The sequence below is a fragment of the Chaetodon trifascialis genome, chromosome 22 (assembly GCF_039877785.1).
Source record: "Chaetodon trifascialis isolate fChaTrf1 chromosome 22, fChaTrf1.hap1, whole genome shotgun sequence".
Classification (NCBI taxonomy): domain Eukaryota; kingdom Metazoa; phylum Chordata; class Actinopteri; order Chaetodontiformes; family Chaetodontidae; genus Chaetodon; species Chaetodon trifascialis.
Genome location: NC_092077.1, coordinates 15494442 through 15522335, shown reverse-complemented (window position 1 = coordinate 15522335; position 27894 = coordinate 15494442). Strand labels below are relative to the sequence as shown.

The following is a 27894-nucleotide window of genomic DNA, read 5'->3' as shown; positions in this document are numbered from 1 at the left end:
GAAATCTGGATGAAATGATGACAAATTGAGTCTTAAATTAATACTCCCACATGTCTGGGTAATAAACTTTATTGCTTTCATGCTGATAGTTAGATGAGAGGATTGACTCCATTGTCATTTCTGTATGGGTAATTTGGAGCTACAGCCAGCATACAGGTATTTTAGCTTAGCATAAAGAAAAAACGTAGTGTAAGAATTATATGTTGTGATTTGAGGGGACGTTTTGTGCTGGACTACTTCTTGGCCAGGAGCAGTGGTGACATTTTTATACTTTTTGTGTGTGATTAAACAAATAAGATATAGAAAGTGAATTAGTGAGTTTTAGAGGAGCTGTAGATTTTATTACCTTTAGACAGAGCCAGGCTAGCTGTTCACCCCTGTTTCCAGTCCTTATGCTAAGCTAAGCTAACCAGATGCTGGTTACAGTGTCAAATTACTGGATTTTTATTTATTAATTTTTCGTTTTGTTTTGCAAAATCTGCGTTCTGAACAACTCAGAACTAATATTTGAAAATGAAGTTGTTTTGCTCCAACTACAAAACTATACTGGACTTTAATCAAGTAAGGCAATACAAAGTAAAATGCATAATTTCTTAAGCATGAATAAAAGAAAGAGTTTTACAGCTACGCAAATATAACATTGCGCCTGTAAACTTCACATTTTCTTGCTGTTGCTTCTTATGCAAAAAGGTGGCATAGCAGCCAGTGGGTATGGGACGGTGATGCAACAGGAGGTGTAGAACAGAGCTGCGTGGTCCACTACAAAGAGGAGGAGCATGCCATCTCTCTATATAAGGCCAGAAAGCCTGTCCCTCCTGGATCTGTCCCTGGTCCTCCTCTCCTCCCTCACTGAGACTTCCAAACTCTATCCCTGTGCCCTCCTCGTCTCCCATCACTCTGGTCCGAGGGGTCCCAGAGGTTTTTGTTCTTCTACTGTCCTATCATCATCTCTCTCCCTCCTGGACGAGAGGGCTGCTACGCCTTACCTAGCCTCCTGTAGAAACTCATTACTCTGAAGGCAGCTACCTACCTACCTGCACCTTTTGACTCCTTGACGCTCTTTTCTTGGGACAAGGCTCAAGATGCCAGAGCCCACAAAGAAAGGTAGGAGTGTTGACTGTGAGGATGGGATCAGTAACATCAAAGCATGTAACAGTCACACAAAAGCTCCGAAATAAGCCTGCTGCACTGTAAGTTTGGATTAATTTGAGAGCAAAAATGCTTAACTTTGACACTAAATTATGATGTTTTTTATGATTGCTTTTTTAATTCTAGCATGATCAGACCAATTCTGGTCTTGTGCCTGTCTGTTGTCTTTGTTTGAGAGAAGCAGAGTCAGTTGATACTTGGTGCAGAGAGCTCCATCACTTTATGACTCGTCTGCCAGCTTGTTCATAGGAATCCTCAAAGTGACTTTGACATTGGTATTGTATTACTGATGCATGCGTGTTTCTACCATCCCGGGGGTCAGGAGAAGATTTGAGGTTTATGAACAGTTACTATTGTTGCCGGGGGTTTAGCATACTGGATTGTTCTGAGTGATCCCGCGAGAGAAAGAGACAATGATGAAGCCCAGTGGAAGAATGTTGTTGAGTGCCGCGGCAGACACAAGTAAAGACCTGTGAACGATGTAGCAATCTGGGTTGGGCTGTATGAGGATAAATAATAACCTGATTGTGTTTGTCATACTTTTGATTGATGGGAGCTGAGCAGGACCCCTTCAGACCAGCACCCTGCACATAATTCAACTCCATATTCAACACAAATGTCTTTACCCATCCCTCTCCTGCCCTCATGTCGGCTGTCTCCTCCACACCATAACATCACTCATCTGTCCATCAACATTCCCTCTTAATCCGCCCCTGTCTGTCATTACGATATGGTATTACTTCCACCCTCCCCATTAGCTCAGCTCTTTGGGGGTCTGCCGACGACCCAGACATGCCCATGTAGAGGAAATGGAACATTTTGTTTGGATCTTGGAAGCCATCCTGATGAGAGCTCATACACGTTTTTAATAAACCCATTATCCTCCAGGGGTTCACTGATCTGTCTGTGGCTGCTGCTGACACAATTGGCATGATTTGCACATAATTCTCAGCACACGAGACATCTATTCTGTCATGTCTGTCTGTCTGTCTGTCTGTCTGTCTGTCTGTCTGTCTGTCTGTCTGTCTGTCTGTCTGTCTGTCTGTCTGTCTGTCTGTCTGTCTGTCTGTCCCAGAAGAGGGATCCCTGCTCTGTAGGACTTACGGAGGTTTCTTCCTTTTTTGGTCCCAGCATATACATTTGTTTTCTTTATCCAAAGGTCTTGAACAGATTAAATGTCCAATGCCTTTTGGACTGTGGACATTGCATTTTCAAGAGCTCTTTTACTAGCATTGATGTATTTGGGGAAATGTTTAAACAGTCAGCTGCAAACTCCAAAATCACATTTATCACATCCAAATTTTATCCCGGTCTCTTGTTGGGTCCTTCGTGGTGGAGTGGTACCAAAAGTTTGCAACAGCAAGAGGAAACTTCGGTACCATACTACTCAGCTTGGCCTTTATCATTATCTACCTTTGTACTGTGTACAGTTGCCCTCACAGTGTTCATCCACTGCCATAAACATCCCTGATCCCCTCAGAGACAAAGCTGTGGGGAAATAGGGGCAACAGATTCCAGTCTGCTACCAACACTACCCATAAATAGCTGCGTAGTAGAGAGCAGCAGATAAATGAGGGTAGAAAAGTATTGTTCTTTAAATGAGTCTGAACAGCTGAAGAGGAGGAGGGCAGTGCTGTTGTTTTAGACACCCCACTCTCAAGCCTTTAAAAAGTCTGAACCAGAGATGACGGACTGGCTGAGTCGCCCACAGATCTCTTGGGACTGGGATTCTTGTCCCTGGAATAGTTCAGAATGAGCGCACTTTTAATCCCCATCCCTTGTTCCCTGCCATCTCCCTTCTCAGCCGCCCAACCCCTCCTCCTCTCTTGTGCCATACACCAAAACAGACATCACCCTGCCACCCTTGATTCAGGATGGAACACTCAGACACCTTGACATCAACCATCTGTCCCTGTGCCCAGAGGCCTTACAGTGCTGTCCTCGCTGCTGCTCAGTTTGGGGTTTCAGCTTTGGACAAGCCCATGTCTTCACCTCATGATGTTTACTGCCAACAAGACCCCTCACTCTCCCCGGGTGCTGTCCTCTGACACTATTACACCGTGTTACAGAATACCACCTCATAAATCAGACCTTGGTAAGATACGGGGGGAGGCCTGTCATCAGCTAATTGCCACCCTAGTACAGCTTTCATCTCTCACCAGACGCTTAAATTCTCATAAAAGTTCCTCATTAAAGTCCTTGTCTTACCATAATTACCAAAAACAAGGAGCCATAGTTAAATAAAGAACCACAACAAGTGTGTCATTAATGTGGGCTCATCTTTATTAAAGCAATAACGGTCTGTATTAGGAAAAATTAAGCTGCCAGCAGTTTGGCTCACCTCGGAACCTCTATGAGCCCTTCTGTCTGCACGCCAGTAGGGGCAACAGCTGAAAATACCTGCAGTGCTGTCAGCTGCACTGGGAGTCCTCAGAGGTAAAACAAAACCTTTCTCCACTCTCATTATCTCAATGGTGATGAGACAGAGCCGCAGTTCTCGGGTGCATGATGTGACCCTGCAGGATTGCAGCCTGTGGCCAGCAACACATTGTTTTGTAGTGAGATGGCAGTGTGGCTAATTTTGACAAGGAATGTTCACAGGGAATCATTACAAATGTGGGGATATCAGAGGCCACAAAGCGATGGGAGAAAATGGCCTTTAAAAATGGTGCATAGTGCGTAGATGGAATTAGGGTTGCAGTATTCATAGACTGACTGCAAACAGCTGGCATGGAGAAACTGAGACTCGCTAAGAAAGGAACAAAGGTTTTTCTTAAGCTAAATATGCTAAAGGAAGAGCTTCAAATGTCAGAGAATTGGTTGTGTTATGTAAAGGACTTCAACAACACATCAGGCTGGTATAGGCCAACCCATATACTGGCTTTCCCAAATATGGATCTTTTCATTGACACCATTCACCATCTACACTTCATGGAAATCATGACTTACACCTTACACCTTAAACTGACACTTATGTGGGATCTTTTTCTTTTTTATATATAGAAATATTAAGGGGTTACTACTGCGAATTTCCTGATTATCTGTGTATTGATATGCTATCCCTCCTGTTCCCGTGTCTCTATCTTCTCTAAAACAAACATCAGATATTGAAGAGGTCAGGTACTGACCTTTCATGGGAATCAGCAAAGAAACATAGAAAATTGCAGGTAAAAATAAACTGAATACTTTCAATGCCAGCACAAGAAAAGGATGCAGGCCTGAACCACAGGCTGTATTGAGTAACATGCAGTTCAACATAACAACAACAAAGATCTTGCAGTTCCCACATGGTATTGTGTAGCCATCATAGACTCAAGGTGTGGTTACAATTTGGAGGAGGTGTGTAGGGTTTGAAGCTACACCCCCCCCCCCCCCCCCCCCCCACTATAGATCCCCCTGCCTCATGTACTTTTGTGAGAGTTTCAACCAATCTGAGTAAGGACAATAAAAAAACAGGCTCCTCCAGATGTTTCATGACTAGCCTGAAGCTCCCATGAGTATGAGACAACCTCTCATGGCTCTGTGCTCCACTAACCCACTAATTTTTAACCCTGTGATTGCGTGCAAAGGGTAGTATGGATGCTTTGATCCATCAAGGCCCTGCATTGAGTCCTGTTACAGGTTTTGAATGTCATATCTAAACATGCACCCCCGCCCATTAGTTTCATAAGTCTAGACGAGACAGAGGGCAAACAAATGGTGTGTTATGGGGGCCTTCATCGTAATCAGTTAAGACAACATAAGGTCAAAGCATGAGGAGCCAGTCATCCCACATGAAGATGATATGACTTAGTGGTGAATGGATATTGGTCAGTGTGCACAAACAGAAAGAAGTTTTGGGTATTGTATGCTGATTGCGTTAAAGACATGTTGCAAGAGGTCTCATTATCATATTTGACAGTGTTTTTTTGTTTTTCTTTCTTTAGATGAGACACCAAATGGCCACCCAGAAGGTGAGTGGACGGCGACAGACATCTAATCTCCCCTGTCACCTCACAGTCTAGCAGATTATAGCTGCACAATGTTTGCACAAAAACAGACACACTATCATCGATATTTTGCTTAGAAACAAGCGTAGCTGCACAAGTGAAAGTAGGACGAAGCGAGGGAACAGGAAACCAACTCGTGCACTTTGGTAAGAGAATAGCTCTCTCCAAGTGTACACATCAAACACCAGCCCTTGTTTGCACCAAGGTGTACAGACACGTGGCAAAACTGTGCTAGTCTACACATGTAACGTGACAAAGTCAGCGTGAATGTGCAAACACAGCACCATAGGAGTGTAAATGTGGAGCCAATAGTCGGCAGTATGGATGTGCTGCTGTGCTCCAGAGTGATCTTTGGCGACGACCAAGCTGTCAGCATCTCTGACATTCCTCTTGCCAGCCAGCTGATCCCTCTCTGTTGATTCAGCTGACGCCCTGGACACCCCATGTGAGCAAGGTGCTGGCATGCAGTTGGCTTTTTGCCGGCGCTGTGGTTTGACCTTGAAGCTGCAGCATCTTGAGGCTCCAACATGGCTGTTGAGAGCTCAGCTTTTTAGGATCTAACTAAAAATATTCCTGGGGAGGCTTTTGATTTGTCAGACTAATTATTTACTCAGATTTATTTAAGAATACCGTTATTCTTAGCTTAGAAAAGGGGTGCACTAGCTCATGATTTCATAACCAGTGTTGGGCAAGTAACCTGAAAAATGTACTTTTCAGGGTTTAAACACTGTCAAAAACCAGGTGAATTCTGAATGTAGGCTTACCTGTGGCCATTGTTTTAGAATGTAAATTGACATTCATGTAGGTGCAAGCATTGTACCCTCCCACCCCCACTTTGCATTACTGCCAACACTGGTCATGACATAAGTAAGAACACATGTAGTGGTAACGTGCATTTCATGATCCAGTAACGCCATTTTCAGTGGAGTTCCCCTCATTCCCAATACAAGCACACCTTAATCCTGTAGAGTCTATAACACAATAATAAATATAATATAATAATAATTCTAATTTTGAATTTAACAGCACATTTTGTACATTTATAAGCAGGAAAACAGTCTTACGTTTTTTATGTGTGTATCTGTGTTGTATTATGTAAGAATGATTTAAGCATGAATGTCTACATGCTGGCAGGTGGGTAGGTGAAGTATGCAAGTTACTACCCGTTTGTGTGTTTTATGTCTGTTTGTGTGTTTGTTTTGGTGTGTATGTTTGAGTGAGAGACTGAGAGAGGCATTGTAGATGCTGAAGCTTTGTGCTTATAAAAAGCAGTTGTTCCATCCACCACTATATTTGTCACATGCTCAGAAAGTGTTGCTCCAGACAGTAATGGTGCTCCGCCTTTACCTGAGATTTCCCTGGAGGTTTCTCCACCCCCAGGTGGGTAACCCTGATGCCCCCCTCACTTGCCCCAGAATGTTTCCTTCTTGTGCACATCACACTCACATCACGTGTTCGTTTGGTGTGTGCCATCACGATTTTTCTTTCACTTAATTCACTCTGAGAGGCCTGAAACTGCACTTTTCTTGCGTAGGTATGATTACTCAACACACCATGTGTTCACACAAAAAGTTAATCAGGTTAGCTGTAAGACCACCTCCTCACTTATTGTGCACATATCCACATGCCTGCTCCTCTCTGCCTGCATTTGCCTTGAAGCTTGGTGCTGTCACTAACTCTGCTGTGGCTGTCTTTGTATATGTATACCTGTATGATGTATTTAATCATCATACAGGAGGTACAGTGGGATTGGGAAAGCTGGGTTTTACTAGCTCTGATGCCACCTGACTAAATTTAATGGTACAAGCAATCAGATCATTTGCATATAGTGTGAATCAGTAAATCCCTGCTTTCTTGACCATTTTACAGTATAGATATGCAATGACCAGATAGATGGTGTGCATGATCAAAACACGAGACACCATGACTTACCACATTTTCGCTTTAATAATATATATATGGCATAATTTGATTGATTTAGTTGATGTATTTGAAATGACCTCCCTTAATATCCCAAATATCACCTATTAGGATTGTGGCTATCTGGTCATTAGCTATTTATACCCACCTTGTTTGAGCAAGCATTGTCTTGCAAGGCTGCCGGTGGTGCTTGATGCTTGCTGCTCCAGCCTAGCGCTTTGTCTGCTGTACAGAGACGGTAACAGAGGGGAAAGAGCCAGTAGAGACTGATGGGAAGAAACCAGAGGCCACAGAGCCTGAGCCATTACAGGCTGTGGTAGCTCAGGAGCCGAGCCCCGCTGAGAATGTCTCAAACCAACCACAAACTGGTGGCAATGGGGTAAAAGAGCAAGCAGAGTCCAGTAACTCTACTGTAAAGGAAGAGGGCTCTTGCTCTCCCCCACCACCTGGTAAGTATACCTCTTGAACATAACTCAATCCCCATGTCTCTCTCAAAATGCATGTTTACCCCTCTAGCTCTTCCATTTAAAATGCTACTGAAACAAGCCCTGAAACTCTTACTTGTCATTTCAGTTTGCACTACAGCAGCTCAGCAGCATGGCAAATCTGCCCTTTTTTATCTTAATGTGTACAACCTATATTTACAATCAGTTAAAGCAAATAGATTACCTTTACTTCCCTGCTAAGAATGCAAGAATGCTATGGACTTCACTCTTATTGATTGAAGCCATGCACTGATTTATTTTTTGCTTTTAAAATGGTGCTCTAATTCCTATATTGCTTTAATTGCATGCAGATTTTAAAGAAGTAAAACTGGTACTTGCACCTCAGGAATTTATGGTGCAGCAGTGTAGTACTACTCGGTGCAGTGTCTGAGTTACAAAAATAAGAACTAACTGATAAATAAGGACTAATAGATGAAGTACTGATTAAATCCTGAAATGGCAAAATGAAGGTGATGCAATTTGTGCACAAGGTGAGTCATCAAACTCAATTCTTTATTCTATAATCCAGAAACATAAATGTGTCAGCAGAACAAGGCAACAGAAGCAAAATACACATATGCTATGTGCTGACAAGGTGGCCAGGTGGTTTCCTTCTATCAGCTTTGTTCCTGTACGATCTTCATTTGAGTTGGAATGAATGGATCTTTATTGTGTGGAGGCAGAGAGAAAATCCAGTTTAAGTGAAAAGGTGAGATTCTCTGAGGTTGCACAGGTTTTCAAGCTTTCGTTTGGCTTGGTCATGAGCATTTCTGTGCAGGTGCTGCTTAAAGGTTGATTTTTGATGGTACACCTGTGTGTGTATGCACGCTGCAGTGCTAGAGAGCTTGTGCTTTTGTTTCAGCAGCTTGAAAAGCTTGTGGCAATGAGCACAAAACCTTCACGATCCCACACTCTTTCATCCCTCAGACATACAGTAGTTAGGGTTTTATAGGACACAAACCATATCATCAGTTGAAATTTTGGTCTCTTTCTTCCTGTCGAAGAGCTGCATGTTATCTTCCATTCATTCAAGTCTTGTCTCGCATGTGACCGACGGCCATCTTGGCGTGCGAGTCTTGTGTCTTTTTGGCCTGCCACTGATGGACTTGGAGCTTTTTGATAGGTGGGTCTATTTGTCAATGACACCTTTATTGCAGATGATGATGATGCTGCAGCCACTACCCCATCCCCAACTCCCCAAGCAGGTTGGTACCCATGACAACCCTTCGTACTTCCTAATTTATTCCTCTTCACTCCACCTTTTGAAGATGAGGCATCTATCATGGAGCGCTAAAGTACCAGTATATTTGTATGGCAAGTTGTTAGATATATTGTGGCATTATATACAGATCTGAGAATAGCAAAATAAAGCTATTTCATCCAATATTTTTTTTCTGGTGTATAATGTGCATCTCAGCTTCGTGGGTTCAGTGTTTTAGTCTTCAGTAACAAAAAGGTATTGGCACAAATCTACTCCACTGTTGAAACTGAAGCCTTTACATTTTTATGTATGGATTTTCAATCTCTAAATATTCTGATGTATGTCTATGCACTGACATACATGTAGTTAATGTGTGATTTTTACCTGAAAAAACCAACCACATCAACCCTTATTTAACCTACTAATAAAGGTATGGATGTGAAAATCATATTTCACATTTATATATTATACATACAAAATAAACACATGGTTGCTTAATGTGTATATGCATATTAATACACAAGCACAATATTGTTCAATATGTTGTTTACATCTTGTCTATCGACTAAGAGAGAATGCTGCTGGATTTCAACTTTTACAGTAAATATATAATGATTTTATGTTCTGTTGGACATTAATGAATATTAAATCCATTTGGCAGGTATTAATTAAAGGCATGCTAGATTCTAGCATGCCTATAATTAATACCTATAAATTTCTAGTAGAATTTCACCATGTATCATTGAATTGAGCTCTGATTTGTAGCTGTTGCGAGAGACCAGTTGATGCTAACAAATGGCTAATGTTGTGATTTAAACATTTCTGGGCACAGGCATTCCCGTTTACGTTGATACACTTTCTGTCTTTCGCTTTTTGTAAAATACTCAGAAATTTTGTGAAATTCACTTAGTTGCTACCAATTACCAATTGTTACCAATTTTATCTTTATCATCCAAAACTAGCTAGCTCTGTGATGTAATCTATGTTTTTAGCCTATGGCTTAAAAACTGGACACAAAAGCAGAGGAATAAGCTAGTGTCTGTCTGAATGAAGAGAAAATAAGCCTTCCAGTAACTGGAAAACTGTCTTATCATTGTCTTTTATCTTGTTATGCACCAAGTTAGTCACCCAAGAGTTAGCTAGGTTTGTTTAGATTTGGTAAAGTGCTATTACTTTTCGGTCGAAAATCTTCCCAGCCTGTGAGGTAATTGAACCACAATTCTTTTAAATTTTCTTTAATTAAGATGATTTGGAGTTGGCAAAAGGCACCTCGGACGGAGCTACTTTAGCTTTCCCTCTCCATCTAGTCTTCATGCTAAGCTAGGCTAACTATGGTGTCACCACTGTACTGAACGCACAAACTGCTCCTCTACTTAAATATTGGTAAGTCAGCAAATAAGTTAATTTATCAAAAAAGTCAGATTATTCTAAATTATTTTGGTTATGTTTTAATTTCAGTTATAGCTATATGTAGCTATCCTGGATGCTTCTCATTAAAAAAGCTGGATAAAGCTGTTGTACAGTGCAGAAGTTAACCAGGCATACATTTACCAAACAAAGTGTTAGTCATCATCCTTGAAGCCTTTTGTTTTGTAAGACCAGAATTGGGGCATTACTGCCTCTGCACTTGAGTACTTGCAATAAGCTACACTTAAGTGATTTTTATTTTATTTTATTTTTTTCCATATTGTAAGTGACATTTATTTAATACGGCTTTGCAAGAGAAAACACTTCAAGGTTGAGAATGTGGGTTACCTTCCAAATGAAAAAGCTGAGCACATGGCTGCATCCCATTAGCTTTTCAGTTGAATCCATCCAGCAGCTAGTCAAACCCACATTGATGAAGACATAATATTCATCAAACCATCTAAGATAATTGAGTTTATTATGATTAATTTCAATGACAACTGTGCTTTTTTTCACAGAGGATGCCAATTCACTCAAGAAACTCTCAATAGAGCTGCCTAGTAAGATCCCTCTGTTAAATCCTACCATCATTTTAGTTCCTCTGACCAAACCAGTAGCCCACTCTAAATCAGAATTACCCACTGTACAGTATGTATGCAGGAAACATGCTGATGGCATGTTTATTTCTAGATATTTCTTTGTGTTTGGAAGTTAGCTTTTCAATAGGAGAAAGTGAAGGTGTTCATAATTTCCTCGCTAACACATTACCATCCATCTATTAACACACTGTTTTTCTTCATGTTGATTAGACTTTTGGTTGTTACATGACCATGATTTTTTGTTTTCTGTACACATAAATTGTCATTTATGTGAATACATTTGGAATTCTGATCGTAACACTAATTAAATCGTAACATTAATTAGGTTTTTCACATTCAATCAGCATTCAATTCGCATTCAATCAATATCCAAAATTGAGCTTGAAAGCAAAAAAAAGAACACAATTTTTTAATCACACCACTGATTCAGAATTCCTTGCAAATCTGTAATTGCTTTTCCTTTTTATGTGTGTGTGCTTGCTCCAGTGGACTTTACAGTACTATTTTTTACAATATGCTGTAAATTTCTCTCTGTCTTTGTTTAGATGATAGCGTCCCTGTGCCAGCCATGGGGAGAAAAGACTCAGGTAATAAAGTTGTAGTCAAAAAAAGACTCTTATGGTAATTTTGTTCTTTTCTTTCCACACACATTTCTGACTGGTATCAAGAAAATCAGAATGTGGCTCAACCAGTTTCCTGTTTTCCATCACAGCTGATCAACAGTTTAGCATAAGTCAAGTTTATTTGTCCCAAGACTATGATGTGCAACATGAAAAAGATATGTCAAGCCCCAACTCCTTCTGTCCTCCGTTCTGCATGTAGGACAAAATGGGATTTATGGAAAATTAAATCTTTTTCAGTTGCATGAGGACAAAGCATTTGATTGGGAATTTTGTCAGTGCTGACCTTCCATAAAATGTGAAGACAGAGTACCTTCGCAACTTCTGGAGAACAACCACATGGTAACTGTGATTCATCCACATTGCAAAGAAGACTGGAGCATCAGGGGAATAAAGAATTCACAAACACAATGAGTTTTCATAATCCTTCGTCTTTTGCAGGAAATATCCCTTGAACGTGGCCTCTTGTGGAAATTAAACGCACTTTCTGGGTTTCATATTGTCTGTTTCACGCTTTCCATGTTGCAAAGAGCTTAAATTCTGCTGTTGTATGAAGTGTGACGACTGAAAGTGAGAAATTGTGTTTGTCTGTCCGTCCGTTTAACTCTCCTCTGGTAAGACTTTCAAATCAAAGTGAAAGGTGGGTGTATGAATTCCTCAATTGTACTGCTATATATTTTTTCCTTGCGCAATGGCAATGGAGAGCACTTTGTAATGTATGTGTTTCTCCTAACTGACCAGTGTGGTCTCTGGGAGAAGGCCAGGCCCCAGAAGACCTGGAAAAGCCCATTGACACCCCACCACTGTCCACCCTGCTGATAGAGAGACCCCAAAGTGCCACTGTACCTGTGGGTGAGTGACAGCAAAGAGGAGTTAAAGAACAGCTGAAGATGGTAAACAAGGAAATTATAATATGATTGTTCTAAAGGTGGTTGAAGGTAATTCTTGAAGAAGACCACTCTCATGTCTGTGCATTAAATATGTAGCTGGAACCAGCTGCCAGTTAGCTTAGCTTAGCATAAAGACTAAACCTCACTAATTAATAAAAGTGTAGAAGGAGTGTTTTGTTTGTTCTGGACAGAAACAGGGTAGCTATTACCCCTGTTTCCAGGATTTGTGCTTAGCTAAGCTAACTGGCTACTGGATCTAGCTTCGCCTATTATCACTGTTAAACACACAAGTGGTATTGATCTTCTTATCTATGCTCAATAAAGCCAATAAGCACATTGTATAAAATGTGTGGAAATAAACACAGCATCTAAATTACTGCCAGACTAAAGAGACATTCTGAGAGCATAATGCTTCCATAATATTATGTTTTATTAAATCAGCTTTCAGCCTAATTCATTAATGATTTATTGATTGGACAATTGGACTGTTGGGCATTTTTTCTCTTTGATCATACTCTGTTTTCTGTGTCTAAAGGTGGAGACATCACCTTTGTTGCTAAGGTGGAGGCCAAAGATCTTCTCCGCAAACCCACTATCAAATGGTTTAAAGGAAAATGGATGGATCTGGCCAGCAAGACAGGAAAGCACTTGCAGCTGAAAGAGACCTTTGAGCGATTAACCAAGGTACTGTACAGCAAGACACCCATCTATCCCAACACCTACATGAGCACCACTTTAAAGTGTGCACTAATGGAGCGGTAAAAACTCTCATATATCACCCCCTGGCAGATCCACACTTTCGAAATGCACATCATCAAGGCCAAAGAAAACTATGCTGGAAACTACAGATGCGAAGTCAACTACAAGGATAAGTTTGACAGCTGCTCCTTTGACTTGGAAGTTAAAGGTTTGTTAAAGCATCAAAGTGCATTATGTCGAAGCTAATATGTCCACAAAATACAGAGTAGCATATGTGTTGTCACTGTCTTGCAGAAGCTGAGCAGGGCTCACAGAGCATTGATATTCGATCTGCTTTCAAAAGAAGGTAATGAAAGAAGTGTGATGCAACTACAGGACATGTTGATATTGTGAAGGAGTCAGCAGCAGCCATTATGAATTCAGTATGCAACAGTACTTCCTTTTTTTACTTCAACTGAACAAATCAAGCTTTTCATTTCAGGAAATACCATCTCTGAGAAATTACTTATACTAATAAATGCTGCTGAAAAGTGAAGAAAAGAACAAGTACCATGAGCATTTCACCATCAAGTAATATTACTGTATGACATATCAGTGTGACAAGATGGTTGTAATAATGTCATTAACCTTTTGCAAAGGTAATTACAAATCAACCAGTGCACTCAATGTGTAGTTAAAGGCCAACTCTTGCATTTTAAATCTCCCTTAAACAATGTGTCTGGAAAGCAATGCAAAGCATCCCAGTTTTACGATGTTGCTGCTCATTAATGTTGCCTCAACATTGCAGAGACACTGTGGCAACATTGCCTGGGACCGCTCTTGACATGTCTTGCACAAAACACCTTGTTTCAAGCTTTTACGTGGAAAAAGACAAAAAAAGGGTTTTTGTGTAAGCACCAATCGTGTGTTAGCTCGGAGCTAATGCACTGATTGACGTCAGAGCCTTTGCTTTGTGTTGCTCTTTTAGCATTGTTTTCTAGTGCCTGTAACTGTTTCAGCTCTGATTAAATCTTCATTAATCTCTCCTTGTTAACAACAGCAGTGAAGGACAAGAAGATGCAGGGGAGCTTGACTTTAGTGGTCTCCTTAAACATAGGTGAGAATCACATCCCGACCCTGAGTGGATTTTGTCCTTTTTAGTATTTTTAAACTCTGTTTTTTTTTTTTTAATGGATGTGCTTCTTTTACCTTTCTTTCAAATCTTTTGTAAATTTAATTTCTAATAGGCTACTGTTTGAGTGGCAAGTACATATTTACAGATGCTACATAATGTTATACCAGGGGTTTTCGAAGTTGAACACTGTGGGCAGCCCCCCAGGAAAAAAAGAGAAACCTGTGCCTACCCAATACCATTTACATGACAAAAAAAATACTGATAGTGCAAAGGATAAAGTTAAATTGGCACCTTTTAAAGTATGCCAAATTAGCCATTAGCATTTCTTGTTTGCAATGCAGCCATGGATGTACAGACAGCAATTTTTTTAAGTGATGTCAAAGCAGATTTCTGAATGTTTACTAGCAATGATAAACAATGATATCCTCAGAAAGTGTTTGTCATACTGAATCTAAAAACACGTGTATACTGTCTGTGTAGTCAGGTGTAACTGAGTTATGACTTTGAGAAAGAGTGCAGATTTTGCAGCAATCAGGCGCTAAGTAGAAGTAGCTGAACTGCCTTTAGCCTCATGCAGTATCTTTACCTCAAGTCTCTCCCTCTGCGTCCCCCTTCAACCCTCCCCTGGGTGGTGTGCCTCACAGTTTGAAAACCTCTGTGCTATACCAAAGCTGCTGTGGTAGCCAAAAATAAACACCATGATGCATAGTTCAGATGATACAGTGAAAATAGTCCTAGGCAGTGACACTGTTCACCAGCTAAATTACACATTTATTTTGGGCTTGTCTCTTCTTCTCCCCTACATATTCAGAAATCAAAGGTTAGTAGAGAAAATCCCATAGGTTTTAAAACGATTAGACCTCACTGCGGGTGAGTACTATAATCCTGTAGAGTCCCCAGCATGACGTGTATCTCTAGGAATTGGACGAGCAAGAGTGTTGGCCTACTGTAGTACGGTAACACTTCATTTGAAGGCAGCATTCCTAACCGCTCTGTCAGCCGTCATTAATGATGGAAATGGGCCTTGCATCATAAACACTCAGGTGACAGCTCTTCATCAAGCCATGAAGTCAAATGCCACCTTTATGAAGCAGAGTGCAGCATTTTGAATCATTCATGATGTGCTCGCGGGCCATGGAGAAATGATGCTGTAAAATAGTGTTATCGCTACATTGTCATTTTATTTCGATTTAGAAATACAAGGCAAATACCACCATGTTTATTTCAGCTTTCTTCTTAATTGCCTGAAAATAAACAGACCAGAAATACAAACGTAGAATGGAGTAATATTTTACGCTATTCACCTCCAACCTTTCTGACATTTGGGAAAATGTCTATGAATGGCTGACTGAATGTTCTTCATATAAACTAATGGATACACTCATATCCAGGGCGACGTGTTTATTAACTCGAATCTCACAAATCTAACGTCTCTTTGACACACTTTTATCATCTAACAGTCTCGGCACATCTCTGAAGTGATCACTCAAACCAACAACAAACAAAGGGATGGGCCAGTTCATCAGAGCGATACGAAAGATGTTAAAATCCTCAATAAAAGTCTCTGTTGCAGGTTTCCCCTGAATCCCTGCATGCGGCATTTCAGCACAAAGCATTTAGCATTACAGTGCGCTGAATTACATTTTGTTTGCTCACAAGATAGAGAAAAAAAAACTCTCTTTTATTGATCTGTGTCTACTTTTATGTGCTTCATCTCCCACACTGACTCTTAAGTCTTCAGTAACAGAACCCAATCCAAATTTTCCCTTTCTTTCTTTTAGTATTTCCCTTTGAATCCTTCAGTGCATGCAAGAAACCCTAATGGGGCATTTTGAAGGCACTATTATGGATCCAATGTCAACGCTATGTGCCAGAATACCGTAACAAACTCAACTTGAAGAAGACCTTTAAAAAATCTCACTTTTTGGTTGTGTTTGTCCCCCCTTGCACTCTGGTTTGCTCCTCCAGATAAACATGTGTATTACAGGTGTATTACAAGTCGCTGACTTCAGGATGATTGCTAGTTGCCAGGAGATTGATTTAATTGACGTTTTTATACTTAATTACTTGCATTTTTAATAAAAGTAGAACTTACAGTAGCTTTGAAAAACAAGGCAGTCACACAAGATGTCTTGATGACTCTACACGAGGTATAACATAAGAAAAAAACTAAATTCTGCTAGACAAATCAATGTTTGTTTTCAGGCCTCCAACTTTCTTTTCTCCTTTTTTTGAATACCTCTTCAAAGCCTGAGAAGCATTGCTTTAGAGGATTGGTCTTCAAATATTCTGTATAGATTTCTTTTGCTTCTTTCCATAGATAACTTCCTCACACTACCTCCCCACGTCTCCATCTAAAAAGATGTATTCAGATCTTTTGTTCTACTTTACACACAGCTCACTAACCATAAGTCTTCCTGACATTTGCACCATGCTTCTGTCTTGAACACACACACGATTAACCCTCCGCAACCTCTAAGCAAATTGAGAAAACCTCTATGTTTTGTGTTAATAGCGCCTCCACTCCGTCACAGTTGCAGACAGCTCATCATGCCCATCCCTTTGTGTGACATGTCCTGAGGAACACTCTCCAGGGAAATGGGATATGTGAACCAAAAATGGCAGGGCAGGAGCCAAAGAAAACATTAACCGACTACAGACGACAGACAAAGTTAGCAGTGCACATAGTAGAGCATTTATTTTCTCTAACAATGCCTCAAAAGTCTCCTATTCTAGAGGTTAATGAGTTGCTCCTCAGGACACGTTGCAAACACCAGCCTATGGCTATGACCCTCACAACGCTCCTTCGTATCCGGCACCACTAGGGAGCCGAAACAGCAGGATGACGCTCCAGAGGTCGATGTGTGGGAGATCCTGAAGAACGCACGACCAGATCAGTACGAGAAGATTGCCTTCATGTACGGCATCACGGATCTGAGGGGTCTGCTGCGGAGGATGAAGAAGATTCCAAAAGAGGAGAAGAAGAGTGAAGGTAAATCTTGGATGTGCTCCTTTGATAAAGTTTAATTGCAGCAATACTCACCAAGTGAATATCAGTCTTCATGTATGGTCAAAAGGGAATCTCGATCTTGTTTTGATCTTATCAGCACCATATTGACTCTTAATGATTTCTTTTGTCTTTTGAAAGCCTTTGCAAAGAAACTGGAACCAGCATATCAGGTGGATAAAGGTGGAAAGATCCGCTTGGTGGTCGACCTGGCCGACCCCACAGTTGAGCTGAAGTGGTACAAGAATGGACAGGAAATCAGACCCACTCCCAAGTATGTAACACTTTTTTCAGTCTGTCCTCTGTGTCCGCTCCTGTTCAACACGGCACAAATGAAATACTTTTTTAAAAATGTGTTTCATTTTTGACTTTGTCCTTTTTTTTGTATTACGTGTTCTCATTTTGTCACGACTCAAAAGCACAATGGTTCACATGTTTCACACCACACAGATTCATCCAGTCTTTGGCCTCAAAAACATATCATGTGACCTACATTTTTACAAATAGCCCCACAGAACAGTGGCTAACTAAGACAGTATTTCTAGTGTAACCATCATCTCTTACAAGCGGTCTTCCTCATGTGCAGCCAGTCCATCCTACTCTACTGTGAACCATTGCCAGAGAACAAATAACGCTCTCTCGACTCTAATGTGGCTCTAATCAGATTCCACACAGTGGAAACACACACACAGTAGGAACAGTATGAATTCACAAGGCTATGCAAAAGGCCCCAGAGCTACATTTGGGTGTAAATGTGCTGTATGACATTAAATGTTGTCTTTAATTGCCATTAACTTTATATGTCCTCCTCTGTACAGGAAAAAGGTGGTACCTCCTTCACAGGTCTTTAACTAAGTCTGGCTTTAGAACAAATTTAATATTAGATGCTAAATCACATAGTCGATAAAGATCATTATCTTCTATTATTATGCACGGGTCATGATTTTCAAATCCAGTACGGCTGACTTCTAACAGTAATAATAATAATAAGAAAATGTTTATCTCATAACAGGAGAGCATATCAGTCTTTGCTGATAAGGCTACTAATAGCATAATGTATATTCTGCAGTGCTCACACTGAATTAATGGTGTTTATAGAATCCTACAATAGATCAATATTAGGATTACACACTTGTTGTGATGTCAGCTAGATAAAGACTAGCCTAGTTTTATATACATTAGCTGAAACTCCTGTTCAAAGCCATGCAAAGTTAAAGCCATCTGGGAGGTTATTGCTGTTTTCTGGTTTTGATCTCCTGTGGCATTTTCTCCGAGGCTCCCTGGTCCGAAGACTTCACTACACTCTTTCTCTTGTTTGACACTATTGCTGACTACATGTACCCCTCCACGCATGATGTCTCTATGTCTTTGTCTGTCTGTCTATCTGTTATAATCACTTCCTGTACACTCCCTGTGCTCCGGCCCCATTCTGGCTCCTCTGCTGACCTTAAGTCAAAGGAAGTAAGTCCATCCGTCCAGTCGATTCTCCCTTCCCAGTGTCAGAGTTTTGGTGTGAGCCTGACCCTTGGGTTTGTGAAGTGCACTTGATGCATGTTGGGTACAATACTGATGATGCAGTTCTTTATTTTGTCAACACTGATGCGTATTTTGATTGGAAGATTTTTGATTTCTGTCGCCAACAGTATTTGTGATAACTGTCTTTGATATCCTTAATATCCAAGCTTATCTTAGGACACGATATTCTGGCTAGTATACAGACAAAGTGTAGGTGACCAGTGATGTGACTAATGGACTTCTTGTTTAGGTATATTTTTGAGCATAAGGGCACACAAAGGATTATGGTCATCAACAACTGCTCCATGAATGATGACGCAGCATACTCTGTAGCTGCAGGAGACGAGAAGTGCTCCACAGAGCTGTTTGTTAAAGGTATCTCGATGAACAATTCACTTGTATTTACTGTATATGACCAGATGTGCTGCAGATTTGTTGGTGTGTCTTGTTATGTGTCCTTGTTCAGTGTCTTCGTCTTCTCTTGTCTTAAAGAGTTGCCTATAAAGATAGTTAAAGGTATTGAGCCTGTGAAGACCACAGTGAATGAGAGGATTGAGCTGGAATGCGAGGTGTCAGAGGAAGGTGCTCAAGTCAAATGGTAAGCCAATGCATTTTCTATTATGTCACCAAGTTAGGTGTCACAGGTTGACTCAAACTGGACTGCTTCACTGTAGAATAAAAGAAAAAAAAACATTGGTTTGTCAGGCCAATGGATATATTAAACATGTCCATCCTCTGCTGTAACATGAAAGAGAAAGTAAACAAGGAGCAGCAGTTTTTTTGTGACTGGGTTCATTGAGATCACGAGTTACGTAGTTAATTAATTTAATGAACATTACCACTAGCAGTGCCATCAGACTGAGATAAAAGCTTCATGTTATTGGTAACATTTTATTTTGCAGGTTTGTAAATTCTAAATAATTTCCTTGAAAGTCTCCTGGAAAATTGTGAATTTGGTGCTAATAATAGCTAAAGTTGAGCTAATACTTACTGTCACACTATTGATGTAACAATGAAATATTCATGTCTATGTTTAGCTCTTGTAAGTTGTTTCCTACTTGTTTATACATGGCATGTTCTTCCTCCTTCAGGATGAAGAACGGTGTTGAGGTTCCGACAGGAGTTCGCTCCAGGTACCGAGTTAAGAGTGAAGGAACAAAGCACTTCTTGGTGATTGATGACGCCTCCAGGGAGGACACTGGGACGTACTCCATCATGGCTACTGGTGGCACATCTGAGGCTCATGTGCAGGTTGACTGTATGTACCATCCCAGACTTTTTCATAATCTCTGTCTCTTTGCATTTTTCAAAAGAATCTGTCATAAAAATGACCTCTCTTCTGTTCTATACCCTTCTCAAAATGTCAATTAGTGAAGCCACTGAAGGTGTACCAGGACCTGCAGGATGTAACGGTGTTGCTGGGTCAACCACTGAAGCTGCACTGTGAGATTTACCCGGGCAATGTCCCAGGTCGTTGGTACAGGAATGGACAGCTGATCCAACCCAATGACCACATCACCATCATACACAGAAACAAGTGTGTGAACTCTGTTAAAATCTGTTAAATCGAAGCCAATTTTGCACAAATGCTGACTGACATCATTTTGGTTTCCCAGGGTCCATCGTCTTGAAATTGAGGCCAGCTCCCTTCATGATGCAGGAGATTACACTTTTGTACCTGAGGGATATTCACAGAGCCTCTCTGCCAAAGTTCACATTATTGGTACGCAACATATACTTCATCTGGTCAATTTTCATATCCTAACATCATGTTAAAAACACCTCAAAGTAATATTTTTTACAACGTTGATCATTTAAATTTCTGCAGACCCACCGAGGGTGCACTTGGACAGCTTGAACTTCCCAGACAACACAGTGACAATTGTGGCAGGAAACAAACTTCGCTTGGAGATCCCCATCAGTGGAGAACCAGCACCCAGGGTGGTGTGGATGAAGGGAGAAAGGGTGAGCTTCAGTGTTTTCAGTCTGCAATGGGTTTTTTTGTTTGTTTGTTTTTTGTCAAAAAACCCCATGAAAAAAACACAATCAAAGTATTTCCCAACTTCCCTATCATGTCTCTGACATTCTGGCCCAAGCCCACTGGTTAAAACTGAAGACAGAAATCTTTAAAAACTGGTCACAAATATGCACTTTCATTTTTAAAAAGGTAAATATTTTCCTAAAACAGCTGCTCACTGTAGGATTTATCTTTTAGTAGTAAACAGTGAATTTATTGAGACTATTTTCAGCAGTTGATTAATACATGGTTGGTGTGCAGTCCCAGCAGCAGTGCGGTGTATGTGGGATTGACTCAAAATAAACTACAGTGTGTGTTCATGGTGATGAAAGAACATGCCTCCCAATCCAAGGGTGAAGTTTTCTTGCTTTAATTTTCAAGGCTTACATGTATTATTTTTCTTGTCCCAGGTAATTCTCGACTCGGGCCATCGTGTCCGAGCTGAAACATTCGGTGACCAAACCAGCCTGACAATTGACATCACAGAGCGGGAGGACAGTGGCAACTATAAGATAGTCTTGCAGAATGAGGCTGGTGAGGCCACAGCCTCCGTCAAAATCAAGGTTGTGGGTAAGTCATCGCAAAACACTTAAGAATAAGAACATGTGGAGAATTGCAAATTTGTTTCTTGAATCCTTAACATGACCTTGTGTTTTCTGCAGACATCCCTGACCCTCCAGAGGCTCCCTTGGTGCCAACAGTGGGTGGTGATTGGTGCTCTATGACGTGGGAACCTCCAAAATATGATGGAGGTTCACCAATATTAGGTAAACGTTGCCTCTTCCTTATTACCACACCTTAAGCATTTGTGTTGGTGTTAAATGAAAGACTTCATGGCTGTCCTCTAAAGGCTACTTCGTCGAGAGAAAGAAGAAACAGAGCTCCAGGTGGATGAGACTGAACTTTGACCTGATCAAAGAAACATCATTCGAACCCAAGAAGATGATTGAAGGAGTCCCATACGAAGTGCGAATCTTTGCAGTCAATGCCATTGGTGTGTCCAAGCCCAGTGAACCCTCCAAAGCCTTTACTCCCCTTGGTGAGTAACCCAAATGTCACCATGAATATCCACTTACCAGTCTAAACTCTGGCCTTTGAGCTGCTTCTCCTATTAATCAGTCCAAGAAAGTATCATCCAAGGCTTTAGCTTATCTAACAACCATTTCAGGAACCATTGGAGGAAATTTCAAAGAGTGATCCTGTGATAGTGCATGTGTGATCTGCCCTTGGTACCCCAGCGACGCAGCTGTTCCTGCCGATACCCCACCATCCCAAGCATTCTGACTGTGACCTCCACTGAACACGCAGGAGCTTTACGGGATATTAAATATGTCTTTATAATGGCTGCCAAATCATCAGTGGATTAGAGATTTAGGAGATCAGGTCTGTCAGAGGATTCAATAGGAGTTAAATATGATTCAGAATACAAGAATAGAAGGCAAGAGCAGGGACTAATGAGATCTGACATGGAGACTGACAGCATGCCAGCCAGAGAGAGAGGCGCCTTGCTCACGTGTTGATGACTTGCCAAAATAGATGTTTTCCGATCTCGTTCATAGCCTTTGTTGGAAAACAAAATGAGGAATGATGGTAATGGCTCTCCTGATCTCTAAAATTTTTATCTGCACTTAGCTGTGACCAGTGAGCCCACCATGCTGGTTGTGGATGATGTCACCGACACCACAGTGACAGTAAAGTGGCGTCCTCCTGAAACCATTGGAGCTGCTGGTTTGGATGGATACTTGGTGGAGTATTGCATTGAAGGATGTGAGACAAACTCAAGTCTTATAAAGTCCCCTACAGACTGTGATTGTGATGAAATTTTACAATTGTGAGATTAACATGGTGAGGTCTTTGGTCATGAAAGAATTTGGAGCAGAGGTAGACATGAAACAGAAACTTAAACAGCAGAATATTCAGTGACTATTAACATTGTTTTTTTGACTGGACTCCTTTGTCTCTACAGCTAATGATTGGGTGGTATCCAACAAGGAGCTGACAGAGAAGACTAAGTACACAATCACTGGGCTGACTCCAGGGTGTAAAATCTTAGTTCGAGTCAAAGCCATCAATGCTGCTGGAGCCAGTGCTCCACGGTCCCTACAGCACGCTATCCTGGTCAAAGAGGTTATTGGTGAGCTCTGAAAACTGCTGTTAAGATTATTTGAACTGCTTTTGTATAATACTGTTCTAGAAATAAATCTTAACAACTTTTCTGCTGTAACTTTTGGTTTAAGTCCAAGTTTTGGTCTATCTCCTCCTCAGAACCACCCAAGATCCGCGTCCCCCGACACTTGAAGCAGACATACACTCGTAGAGTTGGAGAAGCAGTCAACCTTGTTGTGCCATTTATGGTAAAGTAATTTCCCAATTGATCAATATTCACGGCGTCTCTGAGCATAATGATAAACCCTGTGTGATGTCTGCAGGGCAAACCCAGGCCGAAGGTCACCTGGCTGAAGGAAGGCAAGCCCATAGAGCCCACACACGTCAGCATCCGAAACACAGACTGTGACAGCATCATCTTCATTCGTAAGGCAGATCGCAACCACTCTGGAAAGTATGACATGAGTGTGCAGGTTGAAAACCATGTGGACACAGCTGTTATTGACATACAAATCGTAGGTGAGTGAATGGACCCTTTATTAATTTAGTTTCCTCATAGAAGGTCTTAGAAGGTCTTAAACAAGATTACTGTTATACTTTTCTCTGAATTTCAGACCTACCAGGGCCTCCTCACTCTGTGACAATTGAAGATGTTTGGGGAGGAAATGTAGCTCTGGTCTGGACTCCCCCAAAAGACAATGGCAACGCTCCAATAACAGGCTACACCATTCAAAAAGCAGACAAGAAGACAATGGTAGAAGATCCGTTTTACAAAACATACTGAACTGAAACTGCAAACGATGTGTATACGATGTGTGTAGATAGTAACATGCTTCGATCTGCTTAATAGGAATGGTACACATGCATTGAGCACTACCATCGCACCTGCATCACCATCACAGAGCTGGTGGTTGGGAACGAGTACTTCTTCAGGATCTTTGCAGAAAACATGTGTGGCCTAAGCGAAACTGCCACCCAAACCAAAAACAGCGCCCTCATCGTCAAAGAAGGTAAGAATTATTGACTTATTAGTGAGTGAATGTTTGTGTGGAAGGATGAGTTCAAGGAAAGCAGTTCCCTCACATTTCTCATGGGGTGGAAATGCTTCCAAAGCCAAAACTTTGGAACAAATCTCACCGATTTCACATGTTGAAATGTCAATTAAGTTGTTGTTTCAGTATTCCCTCCACAGCTGTTATCTGAAAGGTACTGTCAGTGATGTTTTCCACCCTGAAGTGAGCCTGAATTTACAGTCTCACTTTGTCTAGCAGGGGTCGGGCTATGACTGACAGGCCTTTAAACGGTGGTGTTGTACACTCAGCCTATGATAAACAAGAAATATTGTCTTTCCCTCATCACATAGGGAATTCCCCACATGATACCGCTCAGCACCAGTATCATGCACAACCCCATTCCTTTACCCTTCCCCCAACAGGCTTGCAGATGAAAACGCACGATTACAACGACCATGACTTCAAGGAGGCGCCGAAGTTCACACAGCCACTGATCAACACTTTTGCCATCGCCGGCTACAATACTACTCTCAACTGTAGCGTTCGTGCCAACCCAAGGGTAGGTGGGGGAACCACAGGTAAAAGTGGTGTATGTGTAGATTAAGCATTATACTCAGGTAAATATACAAGTTGATCATTATGTTTATAGCATTGATTCTGTTCCTAATGTGCCAAAAACATTTTAAAGACAATATTTTATCAACTTTTTAAAGGCAGAACTTTAGACCCCCAATTAGTCAAACTTACTAGAAAAGAAAAAGAAGATTAGACATAAGAAAATTATGACCCAACAAACCCAAAGTTACAAGAATCCAATAACTATGGTGAGTATAATGTTATCATAACTGATAGAAATGATAGCCAAAACTATGAAATTTGTCTGCCGGATCAATATCATGCTGCTGATGCTTTTGTTGTCTGACTGCAGGCCAAAGTAATCTGGATGAAGAACAAAATAGCCATTATCGACGACCCACGCTACCGCATGTTTAGCAACCAGGGAGTATGTACTCTGGAGATCAGGAAGCCCAGCCCTTATGATGGTGGCATGTACACCTGCAAGGCAGTCAATGACCTGGGAGAGGCCCAAGTGGACTGCAAGCTGGAGGTCAAAGGTCAGTGTGGACCAGGAGGTGAGCTCTGCGTGCCTTCATAGGTACCTGTCTGTGTCTGAATCTGGTTTCCCAAAGCCTTTTTAGTTTTGTTCATTTATTTTGCATCTCTCATGATTTTTAAGTATCTCCTCCCTTTTAAGGGTCTTTGTTTCTTTATCTAAAAAAGACAAACAAGTAGATTTTTAATCAAAATCGTTAATCAAAATGTGACTTTGGGAAACCAACTCTACACCAGCACCGTGGTGTTTGAGCTGTGTGTTGCAGTCTACCAAAGGGCTGACCACATAGGCGGTGGATAGGTAAGTATATGATTTGTTGCACCAGCTATTTGTAAAATCATTATTACGGTTGTGTGTAAAGACTTTCTGAAGTTCATACATCATTAAAACCATTAAAACTCAAGGGATGTCTTAGTGAGTAGGGACATTAGTAAACTGGCACTAAGTAACATCTGTAGCATGTAGCTGTGCTAACCTAGCATTGTTAGCATAAAGTTTTGCAATTTGAGGTACAATATATTGTGTTGTTCTTGTGAAATGCAGTTTAAAATCCTATATTTCACATTGTTACTTAACAGAATTTAAAGTAAGATTTGGGTCAGATCTTAATTTAAATGCTGTTACTCTTGACTCTACACGGGTAATATGTTAGTGAGCTAACGTTAAATTTGTCCGTTAGCTAACTGACAGCTATGTGTCTCCACTACGTTAAAACTTAGCAAAGTTTGAGTTTATGAACAGCTGGTGCAACCAACTCTTGGACACAACTTTCAAAATAAGTACAAACAATGACATAATAATAATCATTTGTGTGCAGTGCACATAATATCTGGTGACACTTCTCCATCACCACCATATGTAGAGGTTTATCCCCTGTGTTCTCACACAACTCTATCCAGTCCAGTCCATCCAGTCATCTTGTTCATCATCACAACACACCACCTCAACACACAGTCTGTCAGCAGTCACACCTCAGTAGGCATAACATATAGAGCTGTGATGTTTATGTGTTGTCTTCAACTATTCTCCACAGATTCCAGTGTCCTCTTTATGCCACACAGTTAACTCCTCATATAAGAGTTCAGTAATAACTCAACAGTTTTCCCTGGTGCACACATATAACACCATGTAAACATTTTGTTAACCCCTCTTCTCTTCTCTCTCCCCCAGTCCAAACTCAAGAATTGTGAATGTATGTTCTCATATAAGGTAAGCTTTCATATGGTTATGGCATATGAAGCTTATGTCATTCATTATGCATCTTTCAGCCAGCTTGTAACCTCACTTTTCTCAGCAATCAAGCATTAATGACACAAGGTTTGCATGACAATATTTGCCCAAATTATTTCCCAGTTCTGCTTAGTTGGCTGAATTTAACGACCCTGTTTTGGAAATTTTGATTGCCATAGTTGTTGGTATGGTATGAATTCAAAAGACTACCTCTCATGTATTTTGTGCCAAAGATAAGGTAAGTAAAACATTTTGCAAACTTGCTAACATATGCAGAGAAATCCAGAGCAGCATCTGTGGAGATTGAGAATGAGTTTTATGCTACATTGGCATGTGGTCTACATATCCTTTTTCTGCTGTTAAGTAAAATTGTCCAGGATCTAAACAAAGCATACTAACAGCGGGTATTTTCCATGTTCTGTTTGGAGAGTAATGAGATGTGTATGCACAAACGGAGACAGCACAGTTCCTGTCATATCCCTTATCCTACAGTGGTGGAAAGTAAGCACATTTACTGAAGAACTGTTATGACAGAAATATTTCAACAAACTATAAAACAACAATTTGTGGTTTTAGGAGTGGTTATATGTCGGCCTATCTTTTGGCTAGGCACAATAACTTCCTGGACTCTTGATGCCAACAGGTTGCCAGACATGTATTTCCTAAAATGTCAAACTATTCCTTAAAGTACAGTTTTGAGGAACTTGTACTTTACTTGAGTACATTCCAGTGGAATATTGTACATATTTTTGTATTGTGTATTTTTCCTCCACAACATTTATCTGACAGATGTAGTCAGATTAGATATGCGGATTGGAATTTATGACGATATATGATGATTTGTGTCCAATAGGTTATAATTTAGTTTAAATTAGCTCCAGACGTGATCAGCTACACGTTGATGCACGAAAAAATAATCCATTAATATGATATCTATGATATATGATATCATGTTATTTTTCATAATAAATACTTTAACTTTTGATACTTTGAGCACATTTTACTACTTTTAGTTTCATTTTAATGCATTACTGTTACATGTAACAGTGTAAATCTGCACTGTGATATTGATACATTTACTTAATACATACATATACTTATACTTAATAATTACTTTTACATCTTTCACCACTGTAAGCATATTGTGGATGACTAAAGACAGTGTATGCTTCATTAATCTGGATTTTTCCAGGGATGTTGACCTGCATTGTATTTCAGTGGAACCAACTATGCTTCTAGTTCTGCAAGCCTGAGCAGATGTACATGGATTTACAAACTGAGTGCAGATTGATACATGAGCTATTCTGACCACCTTTCTTCTCTCCTCTCACTCCTTATCTAGCGTTGTGAACTCCTAGCCGTCTCCTTTGCATTCTCTTTGCTTGACCAGCCTCTTCTTCTTCATCATCTTTTCTCCTCTTCTCCTTCATCTTCCTCTCTCTTTTCCACTGTCCCCATCATCTGTCCCTCCCAATAAGAGAGTTTTTCCTATTGTCCCTCAGGAGGCTTCACCTTCTACGAACTCATGCAACGCGGAGTGCCCCTACACCTAATTGACAAGTACATGAACGAGACGAAGATTGTCGAGCAAGAGAAGTAAAATTGGACAGAGTGCAATGAGACACTTTAGCTTTGCAGACATCTGCCGCCACTAGTGATCCTCTTCTCTCACCTACTGAGGTCAGCGGCCTGAAGACGGAGGGTGGGCTGATGAAGGGATGGAGAGACAGGTGGAGGAGGTGTGGGCGAGGGTGTGCTGGTCTGTGGTGTGGTGTGCTGTGTGCAGGTGTGGAGCTAGTTACCATAGAAAATAAAAAAA

At 40.8% G+C, this 27894-nt stretch overlaps 1 protein-coding gene across 1 annotated transcript; it reads left to right on the top strand.

Annotated features, from left to right (window-relative positions):
- Positions 1–837: 837 nt before the first annotated feature.
- On the top strand, positions 838–27894 carry mybpc1 (myosin binding protein C1). Its single transcript, XM_070992345.1, has 32 exons — positions 838–1104; positions 5076–5102; positions 6447–6518; positions 8701–8748; positions 10670–10711; positions 11296–11337; positions 12112–12222; positions 12796–12944; positions 13050–13167; positions 13254–13305; positions 13999–14055; positions 16899–17065; positions 17222–17354; positions 18533–18541; positions 18846–18970; positions 19088–19193; positions 19687–19853; positions 19967–20132; positions 20212–20318; positions 20424–20560; positions 21023–21182; positions 21275–21379; positions 21463–21651; positions 22245–22379; positions 22579–22746; positions 22878–22966; positions 23042–23237; positions 23333–23472; positions 23569–23728; positions 24154–24290; positions 24660–24846; positions 27578–27894. Exons 1-32 carry the CDS (start codon positions 1083–1085, stop codon positions 27673–27675), a joined length of 3621 nt encoding a protein of 1206 aa, XP_070848446.1. The 5' UTR covers positions 838–1082; the 3' UTR covers positions 27676–27894.